The sequence below is a fragment of the Aricia agestis genome, chromosome 9 (assembly GCF_905147365.1).
Source record: "Aricia agestis chromosome 9, ilAriAges1.1, whole genome shotgun sequence".
NCBI lineage: Eukaryota > Metazoa > Arthropoda > Insecta > Lepidoptera > Lycaenidae > Aricia > Aricia agestis.
Genome location: NC_056414.1, coordinates 17,324,961 through 17,341,792, shown reverse-complemented (window position 1 = coordinate 17,341,792; position 16,832 = coordinate 17,324,961). Strand labels below are relative to the sequence as shown.

Sequence of the window (16,832 nt, the reverse complement as noted above, 5' to 3'; positions counted from 1 at the left end):
GATTTAAAGTTACATTCGTTTTGTGTTAACTAAATTGGATTATTGCAAAAAGTCGTGTTCATCTAATTAAAAAAGTCATAATCATAACCTTTCCTTTCTAAAATTACAAAACTTATTTACATTTTATACATCTAAAGCGACGGTATTTATGATTGTAGGAAAATTAAAGATTGCTACTTCTACATTTTAATACTATTATCACTAAGAAGTTTTAATTCATAACATATTTTCAGATTAACAATCAACGCGCGCGTACATTTTTATAAATAACACAATTCGTCAATTTTGGAAGACTGCTTTCTATTCGCACTCAAAACATTTCAATTGATATGTTTCACACATTCATACTTTACATTACAGTCATCGTTTGGCTGCCACTTTGAATATGGTATCGAGCTGGTCTTTCTGGTAGTCCAACTCCTCCGTGAGCGCGTTGGCCATCGTCTCCGGAGTTATCTCCATGTCGAGGTAGTCTTGAAGGAGCTCCTGTAACAACATGGTGAGGTTAAAGAACTTTTTTTAATTACTTGATTTTTTAGCTAAAGTAAGGTCGCTGAGCAGGTAAAAATTCGTTTATTGACCCATCACAACATACACACAAATAATATACTGTTGTCTTGTTTCATCAGTTACGCGGAAAAAGTGCAAGTTTTCGTGCGGGTATAACAGTAAAAACTCAATAGTATTTCTACATCACCTTCGTCAACTAGTGACCACTGACCAGACTTTCACTTATTGTTGTGTGTAAATACTCGAAAATAAACTTATCAACAGAGTAATGTTATAAATGTAGTATAGTGAGTGTGGCCAAGTGCGCCACCCCGGCATGTGCGCCATATAGCTATTTTTCTATTCTGTGGATTGAAGATTTACAATCAGCAGTATGGTAAAACAGCTATATGTCGCACTTGTTGCCCGGGGCATCATTTGAACAAGTAATTAGCCGGGCAATAAATTCTGCTTGCTGTCCCAACACAACCATAGTTATCTTAGTCGGGAGAAGGGGAAAGATAAACAAAAAACAAATGACAGATTATATTAATACATTAAGTAGAAAAGAAAACGTTAGTCGACTTATTTTGTTTACCTTTCCTTATATAAAGAAATTGCCACACGAGAGTAAGGAAAATTATATTAGGTTTAAGCTGAACAGCCTACTATGTAGTGCAACAAATCAAAATTGTTTGGTATTAAGTAATACCTTACCACAAATAGATGTGGTGGACATTAATAATATTTTCAATTCTAGATTAGGTAATTTGACATATGATAAGTATTTCTTATCTAATTTTTTAACTCGACATTTAGCTAAATGGCTATACAATTTTATAGTTTTAAGACAAGCCAAAAAATTGGCTAAGCCGACCACTGCTTTTATTGAGCAGTGTTCTTATTCTAATCAATATATAACTGAGAGCTTGGAATATGTTCCAAATAATTTAAATTAGATTCTAGGACAACAGAGGCACACTCTAGCAGTATATTATTAAACAAAAATAATAATACTAATGCCTACCACCAACAACCTAGTAAGATTTCTACACAAAATTGTAATTTTAATATAAACTTGGTGCATCAGAACTTACAGGGAAAAATAGGAAAAGAATTAGAAATTGAGTTATTTTTAAATGAATGTAACATTGACATTTTGTGTGTATCAGAACATTGGTTAAAAAATTATGAATTGTCATTTAATTATTCTGATCATCAGCTAGCAAGTTCGTTCAGTCGAGAGAATGCTATTAGGGGTGGCTCCTTAATATTGATTAAGAAAAAACTTAAATTTAAAGAACGTAAGGATATTGTTAGACTGTCAACTGAACGAATTGCTGAGTTAGCCTGTATCGAGCTGAGCCACCTTATTATTGTAAGCGTATACAGACCTCCATCCGGCTTATATGATTCTTTTGAACAAATAATGGAGCAAGTGTTAACAAAAGTGTGTGCATCTAACAAAAAGATTATAGTATGTGGTGATTTCAATATTAATTTACTAGACTTAAACTCCACCACTGTTAGATTCACATCATTGTTCAAATCGTATAACCTTATTAATTTATTCAACGAGCCGACAAGAATTTGTGATACAACTGCGACTTGCATAGATAATATTTTCACCAACATAACTCCCTATAGGAAGGAAATAATTAATGTATTAAGCTCTGATCACTGTGGACAGCTAGCTTCATTTAATATAAATTGTGATACTAATTTAAAAGAAAAAATTGAATATATACCTATAAATACAAAACGTATTGAGAAATTTAGAAGTAAATTATCATCAAGTTTTGAGAAGTTGAATGTATCAAATGATCCAGATAAAGCGTTTAACAATTTATTCAATAGAGTAAATCAGCAATATAACGCTGTATTTACTTCTAAAACGGTCAGTTTGAATAATAAAAGAAATAATTTTAAAAAATGGGCAACTGCAGGTATTATTGTAAGTAGACAAAAATTATATGATTTGTATAACGAGAAAACTATAAACCGGAGTGAAGCTTTTAAATTGTACGTCAAGAAATACTCAAAAACTTTTAAAAAGGCCTGTCAAGCAGCAAAGGCACTTCAAATTAAAGAGAAAATTAGAGACTCTAAAAATAAAGTGAAAACCACCTGGAAAATAATTGCGGATGAGACTGGAAAAGTCGCCTGTCGTAACTCTAAATTTGAACTTTTAATTAATAATAAAAAAATCAATTCTGATCTTGAGGTTGCGACAGTCTTTGAGAAGTTTTTTGCAGACATTCCAATCTCAACTACAAAGAACTTAAATTCATCACCTACAGTTGCAGAAAAAATACTTAGAGAACATGTCAAGGAATGTGATGTCAATTTTATTTTTAGAGATATTGACTCCAGAGATATTATCAAGACTTTCAAATCAATCAATATTAAAAGTACCACTGATCTCTGGGGTATGTCCACAAAAATTATAAAATCAGTAATTGACATCATTGCCCCTTACCTAGCTTTAGTTTTTAATAATTGTATCGAAAGTGGTGTGTTCCCAGACTTAATGAAGCACAGCAAGGTGATGCCTCTATTTAAAGCTGGGAAGAAATCAGACCCAGCCAACTATAGACCAATATCCATATTGCCGACTTTAAGTAAAATCTTTGAAAAAATAATTCTAAATCAATTACTTGCTCATTTTAACTCAAATAATTTATTACATAATAATCAATTTGGTTTTACTAAAGGTCGGTCTACAACAGATGCAGGCATTAGTCTTCTGTGTAGTATTTTTGAAGCTTGGGAGGAGTCGCAGGATGCACTTGGTATTTTCTGCGATCTCTCTAAAGCATTTGACTGTGTGGAGTATGATACTCTAATAAGAAAACTACACCATTATGGTGTAAGGGGCCCGGCACTTAAACTTCTTAAATCTTACCTTACAAATAGAACGCAGAGGGTGGAAGTTAACTCCATAAGGTCTAATGGAACCAAAATAAAACTAGGTGTGCCACAAGGGTCCATTTTAGGGCCTTTTCTTTTTCTCATCTATATAAATGATTTACCTTATCTTGTTAAAGATAAGCATGAGATAGTACTTTTTGCTGATGACACTTCACTAATTTTTAATGTGAAGAGGCGACAATTTAATTATGACGAGGTAAATAGTGCTCTCTCAAAAATAGTACATTGGTTTAATGCTAATAATTTACTTTTGAACTCTAATAAAACAAAATGTTTAAAATTTATCTTGCCAAATGTTAGGCAAGTACAAACCAATGTACTATTAAATGATGAGAAAATGAATTTAGTAGACACCACCGTATTCCTAGGCATAACGCTGGATTGTAAGTTACAATGGGGTCCACATATTGCGAAACTGGCAGATAAGCTTAGTTCTGCAGCATATGCTGTTAAAAAAATTCGTGAAATCACTGATGTAGAGACCGCGCGATTAGTTTACTTTAGCTACTTTCATAGCATAATGTCTTACGGCATCCTCTTGTGGGGAAACGCGGCGGACATTAATACAATATTTGTGCTGCAGAAGCGAGCTATTCGTTCTATTTATAAGATGTCGTCTTTGGAATCTCTAAGAGAAAAATTTAAAGAAATAAGAATTCTGACCGTCACATCTCAATACATTTTGGAAAATCTCTTATATGTTAGAAAGAACATAAATATTTTCAAAAAGAAAAGTGATAATCATAATGTAAATACTAGAAATAAGAACAAGTTAGCAATACCAATGTTCAGACTAGCCAAAATAAGCAAATCCTTTAAAGGCCAATGTATACGCCTATACAATAAAATCCCAGAAAATGTTCAAAATCTACCTTTAAACAAATTTAAAAAAGCAGTTAAAGAACGTTTGTGTGCTAAAGCGTATTATAAAGTCAATGATTTCTTCGAGGACAGCACACCTTGGGAATAGGGTGGCTCCATGCAGGTTACTTTTCTTTTAATTTTGTTACATAGCTGTAAGCCATAACATTGTAATTTTCCATTTTTTTTTGCAAAAGATGGCCCCGTGCGAGTTTCTTACGCCGGTTCTTCTCGGCGGGGTAGTTCCCGAACCGGTGGTAGGCAACGTAGTTTCTTCGTTCGACTTTCAAAAAGTGTATCATGATACCCATTTTGAATAAAAAGATATTTTATTTATTATTTTATTTATTTATTTACTTGCCGGGGTGGCGCACATTGCCACACTCACTAAATTATATCATCCTACTTCCTACTAATATTATAAAGGCGAAAGTTTGTATGGATGTGTGGATGTATGGATGTTTTTTACTCGTTCACGCAAAAACTACTGAACGGATTTTAATGAAACTACAATAATATAGCTTACACATCAGAATAGCACATAGGCTACAATTTTAACCGACTTTCGAAATGGAGGAGGTGTTTTGTTCGTTTTTTTATCTTCAACGATTACTCCATCGTTTGTGAACCGATTTTCAAAATTTTTCTTTTGGCGTATAGGTTATCATTCCAATTTGGTACTTACCATATTCATAGAAGTGGTGACCTGATGAAGAGATCCATAAGTAATCGAGGGAACTCCTCAAAATTTATTACCTTACCTTCATCTTAATCATCATCACTACCATAAACCGTAATAGAACCATGTGTCGTCCCGTTTAAACCTACTCGTATTATTAGTACTTTTCATAGTATTTTATGATATATCACTTAAACCGTGGGTAACACCGCGGGGAACAGCTAGTTCTGAATAAGATGTAGTTGCTTTCGGTTGATATCAGAAAAATCATTTACACGCAGATGGCGAACCTACATAATATTTTGGTCGGGTTTGATGGACCTGACCGGATATAGGTATCCTACCTATATCGTAAAAGATGACCCCGTGCAAGTTTCCTAAGGTTCTTCTCGCCGGGTAAGTTCCCGAACCGGTGGCAGGCACTAGTACCGACAAATATTCTGAATAATTTTTTTGAGTTGTGAGTTTTTACCCGGGGCGGTCGAGCGCCGCCGTGTCTCAGCAGTCTGTCCCGCAGGCGGTGTCCGGGCGCGGCGGCGAGCGGGCGCGGCGCGAACTGCCGCCACGCGCACGAGGCCAGCGCGCGCGATATCAGGTACGAGTAGTACTTCGCGCCGTAGCCGATCAGGTGGCTGAAGCGGTGCTGCCACGCCTGGGGGGGAGACATGATGAAAAAAGAAGCAGGGAGTGTAGTGAAGACTTATTTGGTTGCTATTAATCATTTGTGTCCTACCACTAAAATATTTTTTGGTGAAAAGGAAACAAAAGAACATTACTAGTAGTCCAAGAGCCCGTGAGGGCCAGACCTTCGTCTTTTTATAAAACCTGAAAGTTCTTCTGTGTATATCCCCAATACAGGTAAGAATGATCCCCACCCATGAAAGCTGGGTAGTGGTGGCTTTGGCAGGTAATAGGTAGCAAAGGTGTAAAAAATTCCGCCTCAAATTTATCAATTTATAAAACTCAATTTCTTTATATTTTATTCATAATAATATTAAAACTCGCGTTGCTCATTGCCAGACACTTAGTATGGTTACAACCCCCTGCCGGACACCCCTAAACTATTATAATTTGTAATTATACTTACGTTATATTATAAAAGCTAAATTTTACATATGTTTTTTGGAGAACTATTTAATAATGTTTCCTTAGTAGCCGGACAGTTTCGAGGGTTCTATCGTCCTGCCAGACGTATTGAATGTGTACAATACCTGTGAGCGCGAGGAGCATATATAGCAACGGGTGCGAGTGAAATAGAGTGTTCGGTCTATTGCGATCCTTTACTGCACATCTACTGTTGTTTACTCCGAATTATCTAGTAATCTTTTTTCTAATTTTTTGATAAATTTGATTGAATAAAATTATTACAGTCTGAGCAATAAATTTTTAAAACAATATTCTGTAAAAATTTACAATAAATTATCAATCATATCAAAAATCTAGTAACTCAATTCATATTATTTCTAAATTTTATGAAGTTTATTATATTTAATTCAACTGAAATTTCAAAGTCATCAAAATCTTATTGTTTATTATACGGAAGAACAATTTTTTTGTTAATAAAAAATTTAGAGGAAAATGAATTTATTTAAATCAAATATTTAATCTTCTTCATTGTCATCGTAGTTGATATCTTCATTTTCGTCGTCACTGCTACTCCACTCCCTAGATTCATCGTTATCAACATCGTCTTCTTCGCCTGCTTCTGCAATAGTAAAATAAAACCAAGTTAATTTAATTTTAATTAGTCACAAATTAATGTGAAATAATTTAACATAATTATTATATACCTGATACGGTTTTAAGCGATTCACTGACATAATTCGGTAGTTGATCCCCTTCAAACCATTTAAACTGGTAGTGGTCATCTTCCAAAATCCAACCATTATTTACTGGTTCATATGTTGTTGGTTTTTTCAAATGAGCATTGTTCCAGATAGCGCATATATAATTTGCTCGCAAAAATTGCTGTAGTAGCTCACTTTTACAAGGTGGTAAACTTCGTGGAAGATTCTGTAGGTACAGGCTGTAAGTAAGATTCATCTTGAGATGTTGACGGTTGTGCTTCTATTGACTGGGAAAATAAAATTTGTTGAGAGATTGTTGTAGATTCTATTGATGAAGACTCTGAAACAGGTGGTTCCGAACTCAAATCTGGTGTGGACGACGAAGTTGGAAAGGACTTGCCTGTAACTACACAACTTGCTTGTTTTTTTTCTTTTTTTTTTTTCAGAACTTAAAGGCTCAGAGCTGAAGTATTTTTTCATTAGACCTGTAAATGCTTTATAACATGTTCTGTGATAACCACTCTCTGTATATTCACTAGGTAAAATAATGTCTTTATATTTAAGTTTGTGTATTTTTCTTAATTTTAGAATATTATGACATCTTTTTAAAGTCTCCTCAGAAAACATTATTATATCTTCACCACTTTTTTTTGCAAACGAAGCAAACTACTTTCACTTCTTCTTCACTCATGATAACTTTCAATTACAACTAGATCACTTTTATTTTATGAATTACACAGAAAAATAATACAACGTTCAATATACGTTTACTATCAGCATAACCGCTCACTGCATAATACACAATAAGCAGCTGATGCGCAGTAAAGGATCGCAATAGACCGAACACTCTATTTCACTCGCACCTGTTGCTATATATGCTCCTCGCGCTCACAGGTATTGTACACATTCAATACGTCTGGCAGGAGGATAGAACCCTCGAAACTGTCCGGCTACTAAGGAAACATTATTAAATAGTTCTCCAAAAAACATATGTAAAATTTAGCTTTTATAATATAACGTAAGTATAATTACAAATTATAATAGTTTAGGGGTGTCCGGCGGGGGGTTGTAACCATACTAAGTGTCTGGCAATGAGCAACGCGAGTTTTAATATTATTATGAATAAAATATAAAGAAATTGAGTTTTATAAATTGATAAATTTGAGGCGGAATTTTTTACACCTTTGCTACCTATTACCTGCCAAAGCCACCACTACCCAGCTTTCATGGGTGGGGATCATTCTTACCTGTATTGGGGATATACACAGAAGAACTTTCAGGTTTTATAAAAAGACGAAGGTCTGGCCCTCACGGGCTCTTGCTCTATAGTTCTATGACTTCATACGTATTTTTTTGTTGTGGGTTAGTACACGAATGTTAACAGAGTCCATTTGTCAATCTCCGACCAGTAAAAGTGATATACTGGGATTGGACGCTCAATGTAATTTTTCGTGCCGATATTAGCATGGAAAACATATAGTATTTTCAATCACATTTTTGGTTTTAGTTGCTTTCGTTCATTTCTGTTTAAGGATGGATGTTTATCGCAAACTTACTCGTAACAGAAATACGTTAATGCGATCTAGAAAAGGACTAAGTAGCGGTAGGTCATTAATAAAAGTTCTATAAGTTTACATCTATATTTAGGCTAAAATGCAAAGACATACCGTGTTCTCAACGTACGGCAGGCCGTAGTACTGTTTCTGCACGTCCTTGAGGATTTCAGTCGTGGATCGCCCTCCCGCGCCCTCCGCGCCGTGGTAGTGTTGGTCCAGGGCCGAGTAGAACACCTGGGAATATGGGTTAGTAGAGAATACCAAAACATCATAAGCATTTTAATAAAAATATAAATATACTATATTGTATTTTTAAACAAAAAAAATTATGGCATACTTTTTATTTTTTTATTTTCTAGCAACCAAACATGGAACGCCATATTTGTTTCTAGATAAAGTTGCTAGAAAAACTAAATTTGTTAGTTTAGGAGAATAAAATTTCATAGTTTTGTTGTACCAAGATTACTATGTAATCATAACAAACTGTCCTAATAATGTTGGATTAATCTAGTAGAATTGTTTTATCTATGGAGGACCAGTTTATTGTTATGTCTCACTCACTCACATCGCGTGTGAGCGAGACCGCATGCTATAGTTTACCTGTAGCTGCATCTCGCTGGCGCCGAACAGGTACTTGGAGGCGCAGAGCCGCTGCAGCATGTCCTCCGGCATCGCCTCCCCCGTCTGAAAGTGCCGGGCGAAGCGCCGCACCACCTGCAACGCATCCGTTACTAATTTATACTTTTTAAACGTTGGTAAAACTGTAAAAAGCTGTGACTCTGCGTGCGTATTACATACCCAGTGAGAATATTGTACGGGATAAACGGCTCTAAAAGTACTTTATTAGAGAATTATTCATAGACAGATGACAGAGGTGATAGACAATTTTAGTCGAAATCTGTCGACTGGACTTGACCAACTTCCGTATCATATGTCCGCCATCTGCCTGTAGATCAATTTATCTGACTAGAATACCAAGCTCTCCTGCAAAGAGTGCAATTGTGCTGCCAGTATCTGGGTACTAGAACAAGACCTGATCAATCACGAGATTCTTTATTTAGAAACAGCTTCCTGAAACCTACCTGTGGGACGGTGGCTAAGTGCTTCAAGAGCATGTTGGACACCCAGATGGAACGAAGGTATTTAAAAAAAGTCCTGCCATAGAAAAATGGTAGAATTTTAAATTTCCTGCCAATTGACGTCATCGCCACATCAACGCTCTCTGCCCCTACTTCGCAGGTACTAAATATCGGTCAAAAAGTGTCGTTACAACTTTTTCCGTCTAGCCGCATTTAGCAACGCGCGATAAGGAACTTCGTTCCAATAAAATATTCGACTGTGGTTATCAGCTGTACCTGCGGACTGGCGGCGAAGTACTCCATGAGCACGCTGGGCAGCTCGGCGAGGTCGGTGGCGGTGCGCGTGCCGGCCACGTGCTGGTGCCGCGCCCGCCCCAGCATGCTGTGCAGCGCGTGCCCGCACTCGTGGAACAGGTTGTCGACAGCGCCCGCGCTCAGCAGCGCCGGTCCGCTGCGGTGACCGCCGCTCAGGGATAACATTATCACCACGATGGGGTTCTAGAGACATTTAAGACTAGCATATTATGTTAACTACAGTTAAGGGCTAAGACCATGGGCGTACCCAGGTTCTGGGCCAGGGGGGCAAATTACCCCGGTTTTGGTGCCAGGGGGAGGCAAATTACCAAGGTTCTGCCCCCCTGCCCCCCTCGGTACGCCCATGGCTAAGACCAGTCCCCTTTTTAAGTAACTTCAATGAAAACCATCTCGATTGCTTATTATGGTCTTTCTTTTTAATTTAAAAAGTTGTAATGCCAACATTTTGACGTTTATAATTTTTAATTTGATTTTAACAAAATTCAAACGTCAAAATTTCTGACCATAAGTGTCACCGCAGACTTACAATTTAAAGTTGGCCGACTATCGTACAAACCATAGAAATAGATCAAGATAGAAGCGCCATGTCGCTCCAATTTGTATGAACACAAGCGTATGGCGCTTCTATCTTGATCTATTTCTGTGGTTTGTACGATAGTCGGCCAACTTTAAATTGTAAGTCTGCGGGGACCCTAAGCAATGAAGTTTATGTCCACAAGGTTACATAATAAGAGGGCTGCTCTTAGGACTCGTGAAGTATAAAGAGTCAAAATAGAGATCATCACCAGCTTCTTGATGCCCATAATATCCATCGGGCAACTGACCTGGTAAGTGCCGTCCGGCAGCAGCTTGCCACCGCGGATGGTGAAGTGGCAGTCCTGGTGCGGCTTGCCGGGCCGCTCGTACAGGTCGCAGTAGATGTGGCCGAGCGGCCCCTCGCGCGCGTGCACCACGCCCAGCTTGTACACATCGGGTGCCCATGACTCGCCTGGACATTACAATTTATTTCATAAGTTAATGGCCACACTCAAAGACGTTTAACGATTTCTTAACTTTAATTTAATGAAGATTTTGACAGAAGCTCAATTTCCATTCATTCTATGTCCTTTCCCTTCTAAAGCGTCTCCATGTGTCTCCAAAATTAATCTAAATCAATTTAGTGGTTTATACGTGACCTGACAAACAGACAGAAAAATTTCGCTTTTATAGTATTAGTAAGGATAAAACATAATTACTGAGTAATCTCATGTTATAAGTATAAATACAAGGCTTTAAATAATAGCCGCGTAGTCGTCGAATAATATGACACTTATTAAATATTGTTATGGGGGCGCCAATATCAAACTGCCGTCAGAAAGATACTACTGTTACACGCAAACATAATCGCGACGCCTTCTGATAGAAATGTATGTTAAATATGCAGGTAGTTGCAACATAGATATATATTTTTTTTGTGACGCTGCATTTTTAGGATAAGTCTAAAATAAATTTTTTAATGTAGCCTGTCACCTGGCAACATTTCCTCAGATTGTAGGGTGATGTCGTATAGCTCCTGGCAGATCATGTTGAGTCCCTCCATGCAGGCGCCGAGGCTAAAGTAGGGCGCGTGCTCCGACGCCGCCGCCCCCAGCAGCGACGCCCGAGCCTTGTGCGTGAAGTACGGCGTGTCCCAGCACATTAGCGCGTCCTAGAACATATGAGAAAGGAAATCGTAATCATTAGCAATGTGGACAATTATTGCTATGCAAAGATCACCACCACCACCATTCTATCTCTTTTAAACTCCCGGCGATAAAAAAGTGGTGTTATAAGTTTAACGCGTCTGTTTGTTGAATGGTAGCATTCAAATTGGTAGACCGATTTTGATCAATTTTTTTTACATGATCGAGAGTATTCCTAGATATAATTCATCATCAACAGCTCGTTTAGTGCTGAAAAATACTGGTTTATCTACTTCATGAAAAAATGTAGGCCAGTGATTTGGTCGGTTCAGTATTTGACATTCTGATTAATGGCACTTATATATTAGTTTTTAATGGAGGTTGACACCCGTAAGCGTCTTTCTTTGTATAAAACACTGACGCGGGAATGTCAAGCAAATAATCAACTTTCAGTTTCAGAGGCACTTCGCAGCACCATCGTTGCGCAAGTTCCCTGTGGGTGTTTAAAGTAGATACCTGATAAGGAGTCTCCTTCCTCTTCATCTGCAGCATGGCGTCGAAGTCGGCCCGGGCGCGGTCGTGCAGGTTGTCCGCCAGACGGTCCAGGAACCGCTGCACGTTGGTCGCCGTCTCCATTGTACTCGCCTTTATTGCCCTGATATGAATAACGATCAATATATTTATGCCCTTATTTATACAAGGTGTGTTTATCTTCTCCTCGCGCGCCGCCCCCTCCCCGCACTCCGCGTACACCCCGCTTACTCACCGGTCCGCGTACGTGTCGAACCCGCACAGCCCCGCCAGGCGGGCGCGCGCCGCTAGCGTGGCGGTCAGCAGGCGCTCCTGTCTGTCGTCGGGTGCGAGGTAGAGGCGGTAGGCGGCCTCGCGCGCCGCCCCCTCCCCGCACTCCGCGTACACCCCGCTCACTATCACGTGGGAGCCGTCGCCGCTGAAACTATACACGGGGTTAACTAATTGTGTAAATGGTATATATGTCGTAGGATGATTTGATAAATCGAATCTTCGCGAAAATTCTAGGGTTTTCGCGAAAACACGGATAATTAGATAATGTTGATTACATTTTTCAATCTTAATGACAAAAGTAAGTGTTTTCGCGAAAATGCGAGTCGCCTTAGTACGATTGCGAAACGAATCGTTAGTTATTATCGAAAAAAATCACTGATTGGTCGGTTTAAGCGCCTCGCAACAACATCTTCTCTAATTGGTTGAAGACTTGACGTTTTAAAGTCAATTCATTGTCACGCGTTGTTTTGTTTGTGGTTGTTTTTGTAAGCGAGCTAGCAGTTTTTGATATTTAATGTGTTTAAAATTGCAGTTGGACTTGAAAATAAGTGCTGAAAGTTTAACAGAACCAGAAACTAATTCTGAGGTTATGTCCTTTATAATTATATGGTGTATTACCTCAAAGATACATAGGAAAAGAAAGTAACCAATCAGAATAAGAGTTAGCCAGTAAGCAAAAATCAAGGCAATCAGCGTTAAGAATGTGCAATGTTACTAAGGCAACTCGCGTTTTCCCAAAAAACCTATTTTTTTTAGGATAATTGAAAAATGTTATCACCATTATCTAATTATCCGTGTTTTCGAAAAATCCCTAGAATTTTCGCGAAAATTCGATTTATCAAATAATCCTACGACATATACAATATACATACATGTATATAAAATTGTTTTGTTTGTCACATAAGTTGCGATGTCGACGAATATTTCGCCTTTGAATTAAATTATTGCGCATCTGATTATTTTCTAATCCCCTTTGTCAATTGTGCATTTTAAAATTTCTATAAATTTAAATTATGTTACAAATTCTTACAATTGTCGGACATTCTGTGGGACTGCAGCTCGGGGGACTCTCCGTGGCTTGGCAGCTCCGGCCATGAACTGCTGTCCAGACTGCAGTATGAGGTCATTGAGCGCGACCACTTCCTGGCGTTTCTCCTCCTCCAGCTGAATCCCACTTTGTTCAAAATCAAACAGAAACAGTTCCGCCAAATGTTTGTCACCCGATGTGCCTTTAGTGACAGAATCACGCAGGGCTTCATATAACCCTTTGTGAGTATTCAGTCTGAAAATTACACATTTTGTATGGCTAAGATCTTGATAACATGAAAAAATTTCACACCCTTGGTCATCGACAATATATCTACTTTGTAGACTATCTGCCAAATTGGTATAAATGGCAATCTCACAATTTGGCATAAACATTATATATAATATAAAAATTCCTCATACTTCCCAACTAAGTACGTACCAAAGGTACTCACTTTTCTACCACACCGCTAATACTTATACACGCTTCCTCAGCGGCCGCTGCAAAGTGTGGTTGGGGATGAGCAATCCTAACAAATTCTGCTAAGTCTGCAACTTTACATAACGTGTCCGAGAGCTCATCGAAAATCTCAACCATGGGACGAGTCGGGTTGGTAGTAGCCTCCTCTATGAGCCTGTCTGTGGCCGCTATAGCTTCATCTCTGAGTGTGTAGAAGCCTTCGAAACTTGTTAGCTCTGGCTTGTTGAACAGACCCTAGAAGCAGCATTGTATATCATTACAACATGATACTTATTAGTTTTAAAAAATCAACTGCTTAAACTTTAAAGTGACAAGAACAAGAAAGATTTTACTCATAAGAATGCTAAGTCTAATTAAAAATGTTCAGAATAACGTACAGTTCGCTCTCTCAAGGATTCGAATATAGGTCTACTTGTTGGCCTCGTGTTAAATGCGGTTGCGAGAGGTGACCAAGTGCTTACTCTTCGTCTTCCCAGACTCCATAGTGGTTTTAATGACTTCATTGTAATTTGTGATATTTAAAAGCCTAAAACAAAAGAATATTAGTGCCTACGTTTAAGTAGTAAATAGACCAGCTATTTGATTCTGTTCTTTTGCCGATTTCATCATAACAATTTCGTGTGAGAAATAGTACACACGCAATTGTATTTGTATTTCATTTTTTAGGTTTCGTTATTTATAATTAGAAAACACTCAGCACATAAAGCATTCTCTGTATAGATGTGAAATAAATGTAAAATGTAAACAATATAACAGCAAAACTTACAGTATTCCAACTTTAGAGTCGTTTCACAAAATATATATAGATAATTTGTATTTAACCTAGCCAATTAACATTTCCTACACTGTTACTATTTCTTTTGTTAGATTTATCACTAAATAAATATTTCACAAATTTAAAATTAAAAATTTTCATCACCCATTTCGGTATTTTTTGTCATTAATTTGACATTGACAGTAGCTGACACTCTGACAGATCACAGCTGATAGATTTTTTTTTAGTTTAGTTGTAAGCGTGTGAAAATAGAAATCTCCTAAAACTTAAAAGTTTTGATCATTTTTGTAAATATCATTAATATTTTTCTAAGCCCGGCCGCACATTGTCCGAAATTTCTGATACGAAACATTTGAACGTCGGCCGGACCGCCACACCGCACACTATCCGGCGAGTTCGAGCTCACTCGGCTCAGTACAAAATGTAACAGAGAGCGCGATCCGTCAGAAACATTTGAACTGCCATCCGATCGACGTCATCTGACACATAATATCAGACGCCGGAACGCAATTAAAAATTTCTGCCATCCGATAGACGGCATTTGACAACTCATCCGGACCGGACGTCAGACACAAAATATATGAGCAGAGTGCGTTCCGGCAGGCATCTGACATTATGTGTCAGATGCCGTCGATCGGATGAGTACTCTGGTGTTTCGTCCCAACCAAGGTTTTTGGGCCCAGTAGGCCCAATCACCAGATATTAATTTTTAACATTTTTTTCATCTGGCGATTGGTCCCAAGTAATTATTTTTCTGATCTGATCTGGCAGTTCATATGTTTCTGATCAGAAATTTCGGACAATTTGCGGCTGGCCTAAGACAAAGCCTATATTACGTTTTATGCTTAACCAAACAAAGCCACAAAAAGCAAATCTTTTGAATTTGTATTAAGTGCCACTTTTGTAACTCTCCTGTTATAAAAAATGATTAATAAGTAAAACACATGAATAGTTAATAAATATGATATGATTTATTGAATATTATATTGTTTTGAATAAGGCATATTAGTAAATTGAGACATGAGCAAAAATATTGTTTGGCACATGTAGCTGGCCTATATAAGTAAATAAAAATACTCGTTCGGTAAATTTAAGACCGGTATAAATAGTCAGTACTCAAGACGCATCTCGGTCTCAAGACACGGTTCAGGCTCTGTGATTGGTTGGCTGTCAAAATTTGGACCAATCACAGGCCTACTTCAATGAAGCACGCACGCACCGAGCCGCGAGCGCATTTCGTGCGCGTTCGGACTTCTCTTATTTCTCTGTTCATTTGCATTATAACTATGGTCTGAGAAAATACTTCTTATGTCTAGATATCAACATTTACAATCTACTTGAGATTTACACAGTAACACTACAATCAAGCTCTTATGTGTTTTTACAGTATTTTACAATTAATGTGCTCTAAATGCTCTAATCATAGTAAGAGTGGTCCATACATAGAATTAACAATGGGCCCATGACAAGATAATAAAGTATTTAGTATGCAATTATAACAATTGCTTTCTTACTAAATATATTAACGCAGCAAAAAACTATTCAAAGTTTGCTGTCTTTATCTGTTACACGACTTTTCAAGTATGCTAGACAATGACAATCATATCTTGTATCTAGTTATTTGCTATTTCAATATAATTATCATTAGTAAGGGGATAGTCTATAAGGGTGTAAGTACGAATACAATAAAATGTGTTACATAATGTATAGTAACATGAACAATTTCAAGCTGCCATTTTCATTAGCGATTGTGTTAAGTTTTTTTTTATCGGTTTGTCTTATATGCATTTAAAATGTAGTGTTAATTATTATTTGAAATGTTTGTAAAAATTATAATAGCAATAATCTATATATTTTGTTCAAGTACACAAAATGTAGTCAAAGAAATCGTTGTTTTTACTAAGTAGTTATTTTTGTGTAAGAACATTTTTTTACATACAAAATACAGTATTCAAATATAAAAAAGTACAATACTTTTTGTATTTTTTATAATAAGGGTAATAAGCCAATAAAACATGTTTGCTTACAGTTTCAAAATATTAAGTCACCTTAACATAATTATACACTGACAAATAAATAATAAATTAGCCAATTTTACAACCAATTCAGAGAAAAAATATTTCTATTCAAACCATTGATTAGTCACTGTCTCATCCTTATCTGTCCCGTGATTTTTGTAACGTAAACAAAGAGAAGGACACCGAATAACTTACCAATGATTTAAATATGTATATAGTTTTTATAGTCCAAATGCAGAGCACGCAGAAATCTACTGGCTGCCTAGACAAGCGGCAAGCGATTATCGTAAACGCCAACGTCACAAAATGTATGGGATTTGAGATTAGTATTCGCTAGCGAAGCGATGAATTATGTTATGTCAATCGCATA

At 37.1% G+C, this 16,832-nt stretch overlaps 2 protein-coding genes across 2 annotated transcripts; both read right to left on the bottom strand.

Moving 5' to 3' along the window:
• Window positions 1-180: 180 nt before the first annotated feature.
• Window positions 181-14,580, bottom strand: LOC121730550 (mitochondrial intermediate peptidase). Its single transcript, XM_042119646.1, has 13 exons — window positions 14,436-14,580; window positions 14,047-14,195; window positions 13,644-13,903; window positions 13,193-13,444; window positions 12,125-12,313; window positions 11,875-12,013; window positions 11,207-11,384; window positions 10,522-10,685; window positions 9,659-9,880; window positions 8,904-9,017; window positions 8,415-8,537; window positions 5,433-5,612; window positions 181-486 (listed from the first exon to the last, which is right to left on the bottom strand). Exons 2-13 carry the CDS (start codon window positions 14,170-14,172, stop codon window positions 361-363), a joined length of 2,073 nt encoding a protein of 690 aa, XP_041975580.1. The 5' UTR covers window positions 14,173-14,195; window positions 14,436-14,580; the 3' UTR covers window positions 181-360.
• On the bottom strand, window positions 6,518-7,209 carry LOC121730571. The gene is made up of 2 exons (XM_042119680.1): window positions 6,751-7,209; window positions 6,518-6,665 (listed from the first exon to the last, which is right to left on the bottom strand). Exons 1-2 carry the CDS (start codon window positions 7,001-7,003, stop codon window positions 6,562-6,564), a joined length of 357 nt encoding a protein of 118 aa, XP_041975614.1. The 5' UTR covers window positions 7,004-7,209; the 3' UTR covers window positions 6,518-6,561.
• Window positions 14,581-16,832: the final 2,252 nt, after the last annotated feature.